This window comes from Gallinula chloropus (assembly GCF_964237585.1).
Source record: "Gallinula chloropus genome assembly, chromosome: 2".
NCBI classification, from domain to species: Eukaryota; Metazoa; Chordata; class Aves; order Gruiformes; family Rallidae; genus Gallinula; species Gallinula chloropus.
The window spans coordinates 77771537-77789594 of NC_140086.1; the positions used below are offsets into that span (position 1 = coordinate 77771537).

At 40.2% G+C, this 18058-nt stretch overlaps 1 protein-coding gene across 1 annotated transcript in view; it reads right to left on the reverse strand.

Moving 5' to 3' along the window:
- CTNND2 (catenin delta 2) overlaps nucleotides 1-18058 on the reverse strand; it is a gene marked incomplete at its 5' end in the record, with an annotated part of 546420 nt that overhangs the window by 119745 nt on the left and 408617 nt on the right. Inside the window, one exon of the mRNA XM_084260131.1 lies at nucleotides 14696-14879. Within this exon, the coding sequence (XP_084116257.1) occupies nucleotides 14696-14879 (184 nt within the window). The remainder of the gene's footprint in view (nucleotides 1-14695; nucleotides 14880-18058) is intronic.

Consider the following 18058-nt stretch of genomic DNA (forward strand, 5'->3'; position numbering starts at 1 on the left):
GAATACAGGTACAGTTGGGGTCCGTGGGAGGTTTTGCCAAATGCAACACTCTGTGCTGCCGACTGAACAAGCCAATGCCAAGCTGCTGCAGCAGCACCTACCCAGTGCTGCAAGGCAGCCTTCCACTTCTGCTGCCAAAGTCATTCCCATTTCCTGCTTGGGTACCAAGCCCTGACAGCAGCAGGGATTGCTTTGAGCAAGACAGGATCAGGAATTGCACACAAATGATGGAAAGAACAGAGCAAACTCCAAGCCGGCCTCTGCTGGCAACTGTTCTGTTTCTCACTGCAGATTTTGAGCATGAACAAGTATTTATTACTGATAAGACAGACTGACCATTTATTTTTTACTGAACACATGAGCTTCACAAAATAAACTGCACAAGGACAGACCTCCAACAGAGAGGACAAAGTGTGAAATGATTAAGCAGGGAAAGAATGAAGAGGCTTAGATGGCTGCCAAGCATGACGCTCCCAAAACTGCTGCACGCCTGCACCAAGTAAAACTCCAGCTATTCAGATGCCATTGTAAACATGATCGATCTCCTTCTTTTTTACTTTTTATAAGAATGAGAAAGAAGGTACTACTGGTATTTATTATTGGAAACCAGGAAGAAAACTGGTGGGTAGTTTCACCATTACCCTTTCAATATATTCCTGCACTTGACTTAAGAATGGGAGGTCAGCTTGGCTTCTGAAGTGCTGTGGATCTCCATTACTTTTACTGCGTGGCAGCTACATCTAAGGTTTCTGCTAGATGAAACCCAGTACCTGACAGTTATCAAATGATCAAGAACATTCCAGTTCCTGCATATTGGATTTTACCTCTTATTTCGGACAGTACGTGATGTGTTCTGTGTTAACACCCCCCAAACTCTGTATACTAACTAGAAAATAATCTGAGTATCCTTACACAAAGTAAGATACATTTACTTTGTTAAAGCATGACCTACTGAAGTGATCACATACTTGTAGGAGGGAAAACAAAAATTCTGCCTGCGGATTATAATAAAATCTAAGACTTTAGAGTTTACAGTATAAAGACAATTTACAATAATGATCTGCCCGAGCCCTTGAAGAATGGCTGACTGCATAACACATCCACAAGCAATAGAACATAATGATAGGGCTCATGCTATGAAAAACTAACATTTGTTTACATAAATTAGCCCCCATTTAGTAATTACACTGTATGTCTGCCATAAGGCCAAGCAAAATGTAACCCTGGCAGAAGCAATGCTGCATGCATTATAGTCTAGACAGAGATATGTAGGAGAATTATGGGGGATAATTAATCATTAAATGCTTTCCATGTGTTTCATGATGTGTGGAGCCACGATTCTAGAATGAAATGTCTGTGCTAATGCGGTCACTTTCTGCTTTCTTAAAAGAAATACTACCAACTCCTGCTATTCAGGTCAAAGAGTACCGGGAAAAGAAAGGATATAGCTACATAAACACATACAGATCTCCACACAGATGCACACGTCTGTCTTTCTGGCTTACTAGCTAGTAATGATATGTATTCTGGCTTACTAGCAAGTAATGATATATTTTCATGATGGATAATAACAATCTCAAAGTATTTGAAGTACCTAAACATTTGGATGAGCAAATGGTAAAACAAACCTATTATTTACAGGTCACCCGTGTACACACAAATGTGCCATATGGCAGTGGTACACCTCCAAACAATCAGTACTTCATTCAGGTGCCCAATTAATCAATCCACCTAAAACAAGTCATAAATTACTTCTATAACCAAAGAAAGGTGATTGATATGCTTGAAGTCCTCCAAGGAAGAGATACTGCCTACCTAACTTTGGGTACCTCAGTTTTCCTAATTAAACGCCACACAAACCAACCTCAATGAAAAAAAAAACCCAAACAAACAGAACAAACCAATTCTGAGAAACCAGGGATTATTTCAGTGTCCAAAGGCTCTTTCAGTCCACTTCTCCACAATCTATCGAACTGATGGCAAACCCAAAATTATCAGTCCTCTCAAAAGTAAAGCCAAAACAAAACAAAAAAGCAAACACATTGTTTCTGTGAAAATACTTAAGAATCCCCACATCATTCCTGTAAATCACATGAAAAATTTCAGCTCAGAAAAATGCACCATGCATGTGAATTTCCCTTTTCCCCCATTTCAGAGCTGGTGATCCCAGCCATGCTCCAGTAAGTTTTGCTGGTGGATCTTGTGCCTGTGTGTGGATTAGTTACTGAGCTGTTGTCCTCAGGAACCTCTGCAACCTCATAATAGTGAAGGGTGACATGACTATGCCAAGGAATCAGCCAAGGAGGACTACACTCTTTTCAAGATAGATGTCTAGTATAGAAGACAACAGTGTAGTTACATCACTGTCCTTGATGAGAAGTCCATAAAGCTGCATCTTCCTTCTTTTTTTCTCCCTGGTGACAAGTGACAGGACAAGAGGAAACCACGTCAAGTTACGCCAGGGGAGGTTTAGATTGTATATTAGGAAAGACTTCTTCACAGAGAGGGTTGTTAGGCATTGGAATGGGCTGCCCAGAGAAGTGGTGGAGTCTCCACCCTTGGAGGCATTTAAAAAATGGTTAGATGTAGACATAGTTGAGTGGTGGTTGGCAGGTTAGGGTGATATCTAAAGGTTCCCATCCAATCAAGACAATTCTATGATTCTATGATTCTTAAAATTGTCCCAGTTGACCCTCCTCTCACACACAGCAAATACTCAAACTCATTAACATCTATTCCTGCCACTTGGGCACGCTGTAAGTGAATGTAACCAGTCATCACACTCTGCTGTGCTCCCTTCAGCACGTGGACTAGAAAAAGGATGATGTCCCACCCCCACCCAGTTTGTTAGCTAAATATGAGATCTCCCTTATTTCTGTGGGGTTAAAAAACTTACTTCTGAGGTCACAAGCTGTGCTCAAGGCCAGGCATCCTTAGGTTTGTTTACCCATTGACTGCAAGGGCTCACCTGCGCAGCCTTGAGTGCAACCAGACTGTCAGCACAAGCAGCTAACTGTAGCACATAAATAACTACCAAAAGTACAGAAGATACCGTGCATCTTCTCATCTCCATGCAGATGAGAAGACCCTCCTTCTTAGCATGAAGTCTGGCAACCAGACAGCAGGCATAAACCAAAAATCTGTCAATTTGACCATTTGAGGAAAGATGTCCTCAACACATTAATTATATAAAGTGAACCCAGTGAATTAAATGAAATTTTTTTTGTAAATAATTTTTTTCTCAATTTTATTATGTATTTTTACTTCATTAGGTGAATAAAAAACCAACAACCCACTCATATTTTACATGCATAACAGTTACATCATGCCCTTTTTCATGCCTATCTTTTTTGAAACACTTTCCAAGTATTGTACTTCTGTGCACAGTAAATCAGATACAAAGATGGATGAATGACAGCAGGGGAAGAGGAGGAGGTATTTCACAATGCTACTGTCCTTCAAGAGAAACAGCTGAAGCTGTAACCAACTAACTATAATAAATGAGTACCTGACAAAAAGAAATGAGCTGTGAAAGTAAAAAAGCTACACTAGGATGAATACTTCAGAAGTACTTTGTCACGGAAATCCTCTGTATGTAGCGTGCAATCCTAGCTAAAAATACTATCAGGCAGGTGTTAAATGTTTTCATATAGTACATGCAGATGCAGTTAAATTACAGGATTATTATGGCTTAAAAAAAGAAAAAAAGAGAAAAGAATTTGTTAATTCTTTCAAAAGGAAATTTTTCTCAATCATAGAGAAAATCGCAGATTTAGAATTATGATTCTAATATCACAGAATCAGCCAAGCTCGGTGCTGTGACCCCTTCCCTGGGGAGCCTGTTCCAGTGCCTGACCACCCTCTCAGTACCGAACCTCTTCCTAATGTCCAACCTAAACCTCCCCTGGCTCAGCTTCATGACATTCCCTTGGGTTCTATCACTGGTCACCAAAGAGAGGAGATGGGTGCCTGTCCCTTCGCTCTCTCTTGGCAGGAAGCCACAGACTGCGATGAGGTCTCCCTTCACTCCCTCCAGTTTCCTGCAGGGTGAACAGACCAAGGGACTTCAGCCTCTCCTCATAAGACCTCCCCTCCAGACCCTTCACCATCCTCACTGCCCTCCTCTGGACACTGTCCAATGTATTTATCTCCCTCTTATACTGTGGCGCCCAAAACTGCACACGGCACTCGAGGTGAGGCCGCACCAGTGCAGTGCAGATTGGAACAGTCACCTCCCTGGACTGTCTGGCAATGCTGTGCTGGCTGCACTCCAGGATATGGTTGGCAATTTGATGCTAATTTAGGGAAGGCAGTAGGAAAGAAACCCGAAGCACCCAACCCTTAAGCAATATCTTTGCTTAGCGCATGATTAAAGAGGGACATCTGCCATCCTGCCCACCGTATTCGACAGAAACTTAGCACAGACTTTGCTGGCAGAATACAGGGAAATCCTTTTGAGCTGTGCCGATGTTGCCTTTCTGAGGTAGTGTCCACAAGGTTGTGTGTCCGTCAGTGAGTTATACCTGGAAATCAGCACCACCTCGCACCTTGCCCAAGCTCTGAACCCCCTATGTGTGTTATGTTTTTAATTACATCTGGAGAGATACTCAAATTGGAGTGTTTCTTACAAGCTCTCAGTAGCTCACCAGCTTGCAGAAACACGGGCTGCCACCCAGGAATGCCAAGACTTGAGCAGTGGCTCCCCTTCAGCTGCGGCACTAATCACTCTTGGGCCCCATGTGAGACAGTTCACCTGCACAAGACATTCTGAAAGGGGGTGATAAAATGTTTACTCAGTGATGTTGTCTGGCTTATCCAGAAGGTTGAAGCAAGCTCAGTGTACTTCAAACAGATATCTCTACTGAAAATCCTGAACCTGAGCAAAGAGGCTGAATCGTCTCGGTCCTAGGGGAGGTGTCTTTGGATCTGAAGCCATCTATCACAAGGCAGTGAGGCGAAGCTGCACAAGGGTGCCCTCCCTGTCTTTTCTTCACTACACAGGGCCACATGTTTTCATCTGTTCTTTTTTTTTTTTTTTGTATTGCCTAGTAATGCAAACAGTTTTAAGAGGAGAAAAGCCAATTAATATACAAATGAAGCAAAAAGCACCAACAAATCTCGACCTTAATGAATATTATTATCTGTGGTGGAATCGAGTGAGCATACAAACTCTGAATACTGTGTTTCTTGTTCTCCATGGGCAAATAAACCATCCTCCTGGATCATCAGTCACCATAGACATGAGTGGTGCTACAGAATTGTCACAATTGTTTTTTCTCTCATGCTGAGACAACCCATATTTTCTGTGGAGCCAGTTCTTCAAAGAATGAGTTTGAAAAGGACTATCCAGGATTTTGGATAGTCAGGACAGCAACAACAGAGGGACACCCTGGTTCCCACTGACACCTGTAGCCTTCCAATGGGCCCAGACAATTGTCTCCATCTCTTCAATGTTGCACACAGCGACTGCATGGACACATGAGGTGCCACACAAGTTTGGGGATTCTTCCCCAAAAGAAAATAGCAGTGCCACTGCGATACTCAGCTATGCAGCTGGCCAGTGAGAAGGAGGGCTGTTGTAGTCAGCTGGACTTGGAGTCAACCCAAATGAAGTCAGCAGGCCACCAAGACTCAGATCATACTTTATTACAGTGCCTGCCAGGTTAACACTCACTACAGCGTAAACAAGAACTGTTCTGAAATGAAAAAAAAAAAAAAACCCACAGAATCTAAGCCTTTCCACAAAACACCCAGTTTCACCTTCTTCAGACCCACATGGTGCAAGGCTCTGACAGAAGGAAATGTAAATTAACACCAGCTAACCATGCAAATATGAGTGGACATTTAATTTGCACATTAGGCACTAGTTAACAGCAGGCATTCAACCCGAAAGGAATGAAAACCACTGAAATTGGGAAAACAGTCATTCAAAACCTACCTGAGGTATTCAACACATGCCTAATCCAAGGCTAGGGTACACCATAAGCCTTTCAGGCTAAGGGGCAGCAGCTGATAGGTTTGTCATCGCTGCTAAGCCTAAGACTATTGAAAGAGGAAAGCAAAGGTCCTGAGGCACATTAATTCTTTTCATATGTGTATGTATTATTTCCAGAAACATTAAATTAATAAATTACAGGAAGAACACATTCCTGCCGTAGCCACAAGCAAATATTTATAACTGTATGACAACTAGTTGATTTTTTTTTCTCTAAAAACCCCACAAATTTTAATTGTAAAGAGAATAAAAGATCCTAATTGAAGAACAGGAACTATATTTCAGCTGGGTATTAAATTATCAGACTCTGACATACAGGTCAAGTATTTCTAATTTGCATCAAAACCTGAAGCCCCATTGAAATATGAGTGAGTTTACTTGTTTGCCTAGGAATCACTTAAAAATATCTTGAAGATAGATGTTGACAGATCACCTTTTGGCTTTCTGGGTGCAAAATCAACACGCTGGGAGCTTCTTCTGCATTTGACAGCAGATTTAGACAGATAAGCTCAACATATCCCATCAGATAAAATGGTGGAAGAAGGAGCTATGCCAATGAAGCTTGCAACATGTTTTTAAGTACAAGACAGCAAAAAAAATCTTGAATTATGTTTTACTATTTTCCAGTCCAAAGGGGAACACAGAGAAGGCATTCCATAATATCGGTTTAAAAATAAAGTATCTTGCTGAGATTTTGATCAACTTGAGCCTAGAATGAACTTCCAGAGCTAGGTGGAATTTCTATCATTAATTTTGGAAAGTTGAACTGACACTTTTACCAGAAATGCTGAAAAAGCATTAAACCTCAGAATGCTGTTTGAATACCACTACTATAATTAATACAGTATGACCTTGTATAAACCTTATAAATTTGTGCAAGAATATGCAAAGTGGGAATAACTGCACTGTGAAGAAAAAGTGGGGTGCTTAAGTATCTGACACAGCTAACATATTTAATTCTATTGGTACTTTTCCCTCGAGTATCTCCTGAATAAAAATACTACAGCAACTATCAGAGGACACTGATCTATTCCTACTAAAATTCCACAACCCCCACGAATCTTAATATTAGGTTTTTAATTTAGCCACATTTCTGAACAATCACAACCTTCAGTAAGAAACAATATCTCCCATATGGTGTAGAAATTCGGGTTTTTTTTAACTTTAACTGGGATGCAATTGCCGTGACCTCTCAGATTGGTTTGTGATTTTCTTCTAGAGTAGACCTTTCAGTTTCTTGAAAAGGTGAAATACATTTTCCACAGTGGACTGACTCTTACTCCTTTCATGTGAATTTTCCCATTTTGCATTGTAGCTGGAAGACTAGGAATATAGTCATGCAGGTTTACACATGAGTTAGCAAAAGTTTTAGTCCTTTTTAAAAAAGCATTTTGCATAGTTGATGCTCATGAAAGCAGCCTGTCTTGAAGTTTTGAATTTGAGTGCCTGAAATTTGACAGTTAAACTCATTATCAAGAACATTAAATCTACAAATGATTTTCAGAGCTGGTAAGTCAGTGATCATCGAGAAATACTCAAAGCCTCTAAAAAATAGGCTCTTGTTTAGACACCTAGTCCTTGATTAATATGCCTGCCATTAGCTAAATGCAACTTAAGAGTCTACTCCTTTCTATCTTGTTTTGAAGGATAAGAAAAAGCAGTTCAGCTTATTTTCCTTCCTGTGAACTGGTATTAAAGAGATTTTTTCAAAACCCATCATTTATAATAAATACAGTAAGCAGCTTTAACCTGCAAAGACAGGACCTAGACATTGTGATCAAGAACCCTTCAGCAAGTTTGCTGATGACACAAAACTGGGAGAGGTGACTGACACACCATAGGGCTGTGCTGACATTCAGTGAGATCTGGACAGGCTGCAGAGTTGGGTGGGGAGAAATTTAACAAATCATAACAAGGGCAATTATAGGGTCTTGCATCTAGGGAAGAACAACCCCAGGTACCAGTATAGGTTGGGGACAGGCAGGTTGGAGAGCAGCATAGGGGAAAGAGATCTGTGGGTCCCGGTGGACAGTTGGATGACCATGGGCCATCAATGTGCCCTCATGGACAAGAAGGCCAATGGCATCCTGGGGTGTGTTAGGAGGGGTGTGGTTAGTAGGTTGAGAGAGGTTCTCCTCTCCCTCTACTCTGTACTAGTGAAACTGCACCTGTAATATTGTGTCCAGTTCTGGGCCCCTCAGTTCAAGAAGGACATGGAACTCCTTGAAAGAGTCCAGCACAGGGCCATCAAGATGATTAAGAGAGTGCAACACCTTCCTTATGAGGACAGGCTGAGGGACTTGGGTCTGGGTCAGGAGACTGAGGGGTGACCTCATTAATGTCTATAAATATGTAAAAGGTGAGTGTCAGGAGGACAGAGCCAGGCTCTTCTCAGTGAAGGCCAGCGACAGGACACGGGGCAACAGGTGCAAGCTGGAGCACAGGAGATTCCACGTGAACATAAGGAAAAACTTTTTCACAGTGAGGGTAATGGAGCACTGGCACAGGCTGCCCAGAGAGATTGTGGAGTCTCCTTCAAAACCTGCCCTGATGTGTTCCTGTGTGATTTGTCTAGGTGATCCTGCTTTGGCAGGGGGGTTGGACTAGATGGTCTTTTGAGGTCCCTTCCAACCCCTAGCACTCTGTGATTCTGCGATTTGTATTAAATTGGGAATTATCTGGTAGTCCTTCTTACAGTCCATGTCACAAATCCGTCTTGGTTTCTTCAAAATAATGGAAAGTTGACAGGTGGCCTTCAGCTCCTCCACAGCTTGTCATTGCTTGGGCTCAAGAGCATAACAATATAATTTTAATAATAATTTAAATTTTAGTAAAAAGGTTTTGAACTTCATTAAATCAGGCATTAAAGCTAAGCTTTTTGTTAGCTTCTTGACATGGCTTTCCTCTGCACTGACTTCCAGCTCCAGGTTCTAGAGAGATTCCAAGTTGAGGAGAGCTGTCAGGACAGTGTGTGTTTGACAATGTACATACCAGTATAGCCAGTATAACCCTGGAGTTTAGGGACTCTCTAGCTTGACTCAACATTCTAGTTGTGGCCAAATGAGGTTTAACACGTGGTGTGCAACTCTGTAGGCAATGTAAAATATAATGTGTATTTCACCACAAAACATTTGTAGAAGGTAGCTAGATAACTGGCATCAAGTCTGTAGATCTGATGGCCCTGGATGATAATGACATTAGCTCTGCAATTTTAATAGCTTAAAATGTATTAAAAAGACAAGAACAGTCATGATTACTCCTTTCTTCAGGATAAGACTGAATTTGAAGAGGCAAAGAGGAGAAAAAATTGTGGGTTTGGACTTGGACAGCTTCCTATCCTCTAAAAGTGCCTAAACCTGCCTCAGTATCCCTCTAGGGAGTTGTCTCACTCCCACCCCTCTTCCTTGGTGTAACTGTAGTGAAAGTCCCTCTTTTGAGTCAGCTCCTGGTAGAAAGACACAATTAATATGAGTTTTATCCTAACTTTAGATTCTGACAGGCTTCTTAATGGAGTGTGGGCTTTCTTGTTTTCTGATGCACGGGGCTGCAAGGTCAGACTGAGAAGAGCTCCTGGCTTCTAGAAAAAGCAAGTAAGACACTGAGATGGGCTGGCAAGTCCAAAATTTCTATATCCACTACAACATACAGAATAACTGTTCTGTTGACAGGAGAACAATCATAAAATCAGCAGCAAGGGTCGTGGTCCCACTGTAAGAAGCCAGCTCCATTTATACCCAACTGAAGATACTCAGAACTTGCACCAGTCAGGAAAGACACAAACATATTCTAGCTTCAAAAATCAACCGTTTTATATCTATAGGTATATACAAATATACACATGAACATGTATATATTATATATATATATATATATTATATATATACATGTATCAGTTTAGCTTCTTAAGTAAGCTGTTTCGTGTATATATATACACACAGAAGAATGTTTCTTCATATATATGTTTGCTGCTTAAGAAACTAAGCAGATGATGGATATACAGCCTATGTGATTTATTTTATGTTGCTCCCACATTTTATTTTGTTAGTATGCAGCAGAACATTATATTCAAAATAGCTTATAGAAGTTCCTAAGAATAGGAATCAATAGACTTTGGATGCTTAGAAGAGAAATGGAGCAGAAATAAGACAGTGGGATAAATGCATTAACAAAAGCATCTGTGAAACAGATCATTCACCCCTAAACCAGTTAGAAATGTGATATTCTGGCTTTGCACTTAAGGCAAATTGTTTAAACATTTCTTTCATTCAAAAGTTGATCTAGACACAAAATACTGCTGGGTCACTTATGTACAACTCATGTATGCACTTTGCCCCTTTGTTCTTCTACTCTGAGAGCTTGCTCTAAATTTTTTCAGATGAAAAATAATTCATGGTATTTTGTGAAAGGTATAATATACTTTATAATAAAAAAATTATTCGGTTACTCTCCTATAAAATTTCTAATCAACTAATAGGGAGTGAGAAAATACATATTTTAATAGAACTTTGATACACCGGTCCTTGTACCTTCACTGTGTGATGAAAAATGAAATACAACATGGAAAAATGAAAACCACAGTGTTTTCTGATTTTGAATCTAAAATCAGATTAGAATCTGATGGTTAAAATTATGTAAATGTTTAAGAATCCATAAAGTCCTCAGATTACATTCTATTAACTTAAACTCAATTTGAATTCATAGAAAGAAACAAGGCTTCTGTGTATCACAAGAAAAACTCTTGAAAGGATTTTGCCCAGGGTGGGGTTTTTTTTGGGATAGTCTTTGGATGGGGACTTAGAGTGGTGATAAGGAAGCTTGACACTTCAAATTAAGACGACGCTGAAAAATGTGTCTCCTCTTGATTTCTAAATTTCAGATTAGGGATCGTAAACACCACCACCCCCTCAACAAAATAGGATTCAAAATTCAGTTTTCACTTGTTTTTCCCTACGAAGTTTAAATTAATCAGAAACTATAAAGCAAAGATACAGCATTTCCTAACACAAATAAAGCCGTCATAGCTGAAATCCAAAAGGAAAAAAGTCCAACTTTCACAGAGCTTAATGAGCTAAGGTACTAGTATCTCAGTGGGGAGGCGAGTAAATTGGGTGATTACTCTAACATGACACGCTGATGTCTGGCAATTTATGAAAGATGAATATTAAGAATGAATTTATAAGTCATAGGTATATCACAGCATTTAGAGCTTTGAATTCACAGTATTTAGAGCTTTGAACTATCTAAGCCATTGCGACTTATTCAAGTTATGTGAAATTAATTAGTACAAGATTATAGTAAAGCTTTCCTCCCCTCCCCCTCCCCAAATGACAGAGGTATGCAGAGTGTATTTTGTAAATAACTTCTTTCAGGGAAGAAGAAAATAATATGAAAAGAAGGTCTAATATCACTGCTGTTTTTCATATGGTTTCATACTGATTTCAGCTGGATTACTGTATGATTGGAGTTGCAGTACCAGCTTAAGAATGGTAGTGAACAAGCAGAAAAGAGAACTAAAAATTGTAGCTAATAAGCAACTTCTAAATTGAAAAAGCAACAGAACCTCTCATCGAGAAACTGAGAAGAAAGAACATCAGCAGAAAGAATAATAATTCATATAATGTAGAGAAAAACACAAAACAAAGATCTGACTAATATGACACAATGGCTATAGCAAACTATTAACATTGCATATGAGATGGATTGCACTACAGCACCTATCAGATATTATTTAAATCTTTCCATGGTGAATGCCTCACCAAGCCCAAGGCACAGAGACTGAAAAACAGAATTTATTAGCATTAAACCTTATGTATTACAAGTGCATGTCTCTAAAACCTGTGAACATTAGACATCTAGAAATGTTTGCCAAGTATTCTGAAGAGCACTTCTTTTCTATGATACTGAACACGTCACTGATAATCCTGATGCAACTGATACTGACTGGTGTCCCTTTAAACCAACTTCAATAAAACCTAAACAGAAGGAGAAAAAGAAAACTGTAGAGGACAACCACACCGGAGTCTCATGGAAGATGAAAATGGACTTCACCTGTTTAGCACAGCAACATCTCAGCCAGCAACACCATTACATATTTCTGCTTGTCATCACCTCCCCATCCAGTGAGATCTTGAAATGGGAATATGAGGTTTGTAACCAGTCACAAGTGGAGAGTGTGAGCGCTGTGCAGTTCACTGGGGGTGGTGGGTATTTGAAGAATGCTAGCTAAGGTTCTACCTGCACAGCGCATGCGCTACTCCAGTCATCTCCACAAAAACACAGAGCTTTCTCATCTTTTCTTTCTGATGTTCAGTATTTCCCCCATCCTGCAGCCCCATTATCTTAGCTGAATACAACACAAGAATACACTTGCCATTTCAGAGGTCAGCTTATACTCTTCTCCCTTGCACAAACTCAAACCTGACAGTTTGTTCAGTGACTGGGGAAAGGTAAACACGAAAGCTCGCGCTGGTGTGAAGCAGAAGTCCATTCAACCCTCCCCAAGCATTCTGACTCTGCCAAAGAGCACCCATGCAGACTAAGCAGATTGATGAAGGCCAAAGAAATGTCTGAAGCAGTTGAGAGCAAGATGCATCTGGGAAGTAAGGAGGGTTTGAGATCAGAAAGATATTAAAACGCTGTACTATGGTTGAAGGGCCTGGATTTCGAAGGAAGACCAACCTGCTCAGGACAGCCATTCAAATTAGTACAGCTACCTGGGAAGGATTCAAGAGCTATAATATGCACAGTCTTTGGTAGGCAGATAGGAGCTTATTTAGCTGGAGCTGACCAGAAGCCATTCTGCTATGACAGCGCACCATCAAGCACTTGGTAGTCAAGCGTTGCTGCAAAGCAGTGTGTATTAGATCAGGCAACGTACCATTCCCATGTGGCCACATGTCCTCAGGCTGACCCAGAGTGCAGGCTACAGTAAGCTCACATCAGTCTGCAAAGGGGCGTGCACATACACTCACCAAAAAACAAAGGGGGAAAAAAAGAAGGAAAACAAAAAAAAAAAAGAAGAAAGATTTGAAGACCAATGTGCAACTAATACACTAACTATGATGTGGGATGAACTGAGGTTTGCAGGATCAGAGGGGAACATCCATCCCTGAGAAGGAGTTGGGGAAAATGAAGAGGAAGATACAGCTTACAGTGCAGGGGAGACAAACACTGAACATGCCTGTTCAGATAAGGGGCAACGTGAAACCCCATATTTATAATGGACACTTCTTATAATGCACATATTTATAAACTCCAATTTATAATGGACACTTCTTTCAGAGGCAGCTTTTAAGCTGAGGCAGGTTCAACGTCTCAAGTGCGAAAAATGTACCCATCTTTATGGAATGACTTCTGCCACAATGATCTGGGCAATTTTTTTTCTAGTGATTTGAGCAGAATGCAACACAATTATACTACCAAACTATTTTCAAAATCACTACAGCTCAAATACAAATGCCTTGCTTCAGTCATGTAACCCAACATAGCTGGTACTCCCATGTACATTCTTGCATTTAGGTCCAATACAAGCATAATTGCAGTATGGAAATTATTACCTTCTAAATTTCATTCTCTTCTGTTTACATATATACCTTTAATAATTACCACTTTTTCCCTTAAACCTTTTCAGATATTACTTCTGAAAGGCAGATACTTCATTGGATGAAACAGCACGAAGAGAAAAAGGTGCTTGCTATAGATATGAACAAAATTACTGCTATTTTAGTTTGCCTTCCAATCACTGGATTTTTTAATTTATTTAGCTCTCTGATGAATATCTGCTTAGGATGCAGCATACGACACAGATTGCATTACTGATACATACCGTTCACCTAACAGTTTTTCTGGAATGCATGTAAAAGTAGTAAATAATTTTCACATCTCTGACATTACAGAATCTCCAATTCACAAGGCGAAAAATCCCAAAACAACACTTCCAAAGAACTTTTCTAATATGTTAAAATATCTCAGCAAAATGGACTGGAATTCAGAACCTGCTATGACTCAATTCTTTTGTAAGGCTTTGTCAGAATAGAAACTCTTCTTACTCATCATATTTTCATTCTCAAATTTACAGTGATTTTTAGGAACAGCCAGATCATGTTGCACATATTTATAGAAGTGCACCTAGGTGTTGCATATACAAGCTTAGCATATAAATATAAATAAATACCATACTTGTTAAGGATCTATTTAAGTATTCAAGTTGCATAATGTTAAATTGGTTGGTCTCTTTTTCTGAAATTTCTGATCTTCACAGAGCAAAAAAGAACAAGTATATATTTATCATAACTTGAGCAATGGCATCTGGAACCCATAAGGCATACTAGTCTTTTGAGCATCTTCATTACTTTTTGTGCTGATTAAATTGGGTGCAGTAGTGAGACCATACAGACTTCACTCGAGCACCTGGGGAGAAAAACATCTGTAATATACAAGCTTGGATGAGAAGACTGGTCAGAGCTGTTAGAAAAGAAAAATGGAAGACCCACAGTAGTGCTTCCAAAGGTTGTGTTTTGAATGGCCTAAAGCTTGTTTTCTAATTAATTTCCAACATTACGTTTACAGCACTGAAAGTCATTCCTTGTCTTTGCTGACACACAAACCAGTTATTTACTTTGCAGATGCCTAAGGATGAGAAATAGCAACTCAAGCCGCGGCGAGATGATTAAGGCAAAGCCAGTGTTTTGCAGCACTCACCTTAGGCACCCAGTGGCATTGCGCAGCACCTGTGATGAATGGAGTTGTATTTTATGATCATCCTGGAGCGGAGAGTTTTCCCATCCAGAGTGAGGGATGATCACTGCATTGGTCAACACTGCGAGGGCATCCTGGATGATTGGCATTTTCAGTGCATCACAGGAGGATAGATTCCAGAGAACTCCTACAAAGAACCAAACAACTAATAATTAACACTTCTGCAAAAAACACTGAATAGCTTTCATTAAAAAAAAAACCCCAAAACAACACAAACCCAAAACATTTCACAGCATCAGTGTGCTTAATAGAGCCGTTTCTGTCAGGAAAAAAAAAAAAACCCAGATTATGTTGTAAACGGGGTTGAATGATACCTGCAGACTTTTGCCATGGGAATACAGCTTTGAATACACAAGTAGGCAGAGCAACATTGGAAATTTCACAGGTCTAAGCTTAAAGCTGAGCAGCTGGTTATGATTTAGACCTGTTTAGGCTGTGAACCACAAGTGGAATGAAGGAATATTAAATGTGGTTTTTTTAGGGCTTCAACTTCAGACTTCTGCCTTCTAAATAAAATCAATAAAAATCAATGGCAGAAAACAGGCTCTAATTGACACGGAGACTATCACTGCTGATAGACAGGCACTGAGAGAACTACCCCCCAGCTCCTCCTGTGATCTTCAGTGTAATGAAAGAAAATGTACTGTCTTGACTAGTTGGTACTACAAGTAAAAAGAATTCCTTCACAATCTGACAAGAGTAGCATGGTATTATCCTGGCCTTCAACAAGACAGTTTTTATTCTGTAAATCACAGAATCACAGAATCATAGGCGTTGGAAGGGATGTCCAGAGATCATCAAGTCCAACGCCCCAGCCAAAGCAGGTTCCCTAGGACAGGTCACACAGGTAGGCGTCCAGATGGGTCTTGAGTATCTCCAGAGAAGGAGACTCCATCACCTCCCTGGGCAGCCTGTCCCAGGGCTCTGTCACCCTCACTGTGAAAAAGTTCTTCTGCATGTTGGTGTGGAACTTCCTGTGCTCCAACTTGAGGCCATTGGCCCTTGTCCTGTCCCCACAGACCACTGAAAAGAGGCTGGCCACTTCCCCCTGCATCCCACACTTGAGATATTTATAAACATGCTTTACTATACAAAGTTACAGAATACTACTGTATTGGCACAGAAACCAAGAGCCTGCTGGCACCGGGGAGCTACTTTGTGGAGAGGAGATGGAGGACTAAAGGCCGCTCTGAAGGAGCCACGGTCTTTGTTTTTGCCGTATGCCCTCCGAGGATCATCTCCATGAGCAAGCCTGCCTCCTCTTCCCTCTGGCTTTGCCAACACACGTCCTCTTCTCTAGAGTCCAACCCTACTCCTGCCTAACCTCCTTCCTGTAGCGCCAGTAGCCTGGCCCCACACCTAACCTCGAGCTTTGACTTCATGGCTTGAATCAACACAGAGAATGATTATCATGATCGTAGACATGGGGTCAAGAATATCAATATTATGCTATGAGAAGCCGAAGTGAGTGGTGGTGGGAGGAAATTGCTAAAGACCTTATGAACGTAGACTCAGACATTTATAAATATAAGCAGCAATAACACTACTTGCCCAAGGCTTCTTTCAGCATTCAGTGTTTTGAAGGAGAGGTGTAATTAACAGAAATCCACCTACAGTTTTTTGGTTACTCTTTAGAATTAATTTTCTCTATGGGGAGACTGTTTCAGTTATATAATTTCATGTTTTAAATATTTTATATGGGACTGTATGCAAAGACAGCTATGAAGTTTAATGGAAAATTTTTGCTTAGCATACCAGTAAAAAAATCCCCAAAACCTTAAAATAATCTATCTGTATGTGGTAAACAGGCAGAAGCTGACAGATTTTAGCTACAGACCATTCCCCCTTGCCAAGCAGCAGAAATAAGAATACTGTTCATTTTCTTTTTTTTGCCATTGAAGAATTGCTGCTTTAAAGGGAAAAGTCTTTGAATTCTATTCCAAATGCCTTTATGAGATGTAATACTGTCTTTAAAGGAATAAAGACTGTCATAAATATATTTATACTCACTTCTCTGTGACCTGTTCATGTTCTGCTCATGAAATAACGAGTATTTTGTTGGTTTTAGTCAGTAAAAAACCCAGTGTGGTCGCCTATTTTTTACATGTATCTAGACAGGTGCAAATGATGCACACGGTATAGAAGTAGAGAATCGGGATGCAAATCTACCCCTTCACAGTCCGATTCCGTTCTCATGCAAGAAAATGTGCTTCTTTTTTTGTGAAGTCTTATTTTGGAAGTGAAGCAGGAAAGAGCTTTGATGGCAACAAAACAGTACTCTGGGCTTCAAGAACTAGTCATAAACTGGAAAAGCAGAAGCAAAGCAGAAGCAAACATAAGAGTCCTGTCTAGCAAAATGCTTTATAATGTGTATGTATACGCTGTTTTCTATTCACTCTAAGGTTCTTGCTAATTAAAAGTAAACTCACATGAACACCATGATAAGCAATGGTAGAGATGCCCAGAAATATTCTTCCAAGCCCTTTTACTTTATTTAAAATCCATTTGATATTTCACGTGAGCTTTTCCTCAACAACTGCCATAGTAAACAGGTAAGCCAAACCAAACATTTTCACCCAAGAGCCTAAAAGTGGGGTCTGGTTTCACTAACTGGAAATTAAGCCTTCACAGTAAGAGGGTGAAGGGATCACCAGACTAAATTAGCTGTTCTACCTTCTTCTAAAATGATTGTAAGTCAAGGTAGAGTCAGGGAAAAATGGCACTGCCCAGTAAGCCTGACACCATCTTCAAAGTTTTTGCACCTGACATGCAGATTTAAGGAATAATACAAATCCTCTTCCATCCCAGAACAATGCCTTTTATTTAAGTTTTTGAATAGTACCAGCCACATTAAAGAAAGAAACAATTTTATCCTGACAGGTTATAGTTTATTCTTGCAAGTAGTGGAGCCTGCTATTTGCTGAGGTGGGCTTTTCAAGTGCCTCCTTCTACCCTTCCTTAATTAAGGGTTTGCAATTATGAAAGGGCACCGGCAATTCACTTCCCATTACTTTTGCTGAGGACAACCTTCAGCTAGATTTATGTGGGGTCTCAGAAGATGATTCACTCCCTTGACTTTGCAAGGAGAAGTGATAAATAAATAAATCTTTTACCTGAAGCACCTTCCATTATGGAACTACCTCTTCTCCAGATGACTTTGAGCTTGTTTTTCAAGCATGCCTGCATCGCATGCCCTTTAAGACTATAGGAAGGAACTGGTCATTAAGATTATTTGCCACCTTATTCTGAAAGCCCTCACTGAATCGTGTTTCTGAGCACAGTAAGTCTGGAATAGCCTTGTGGAGT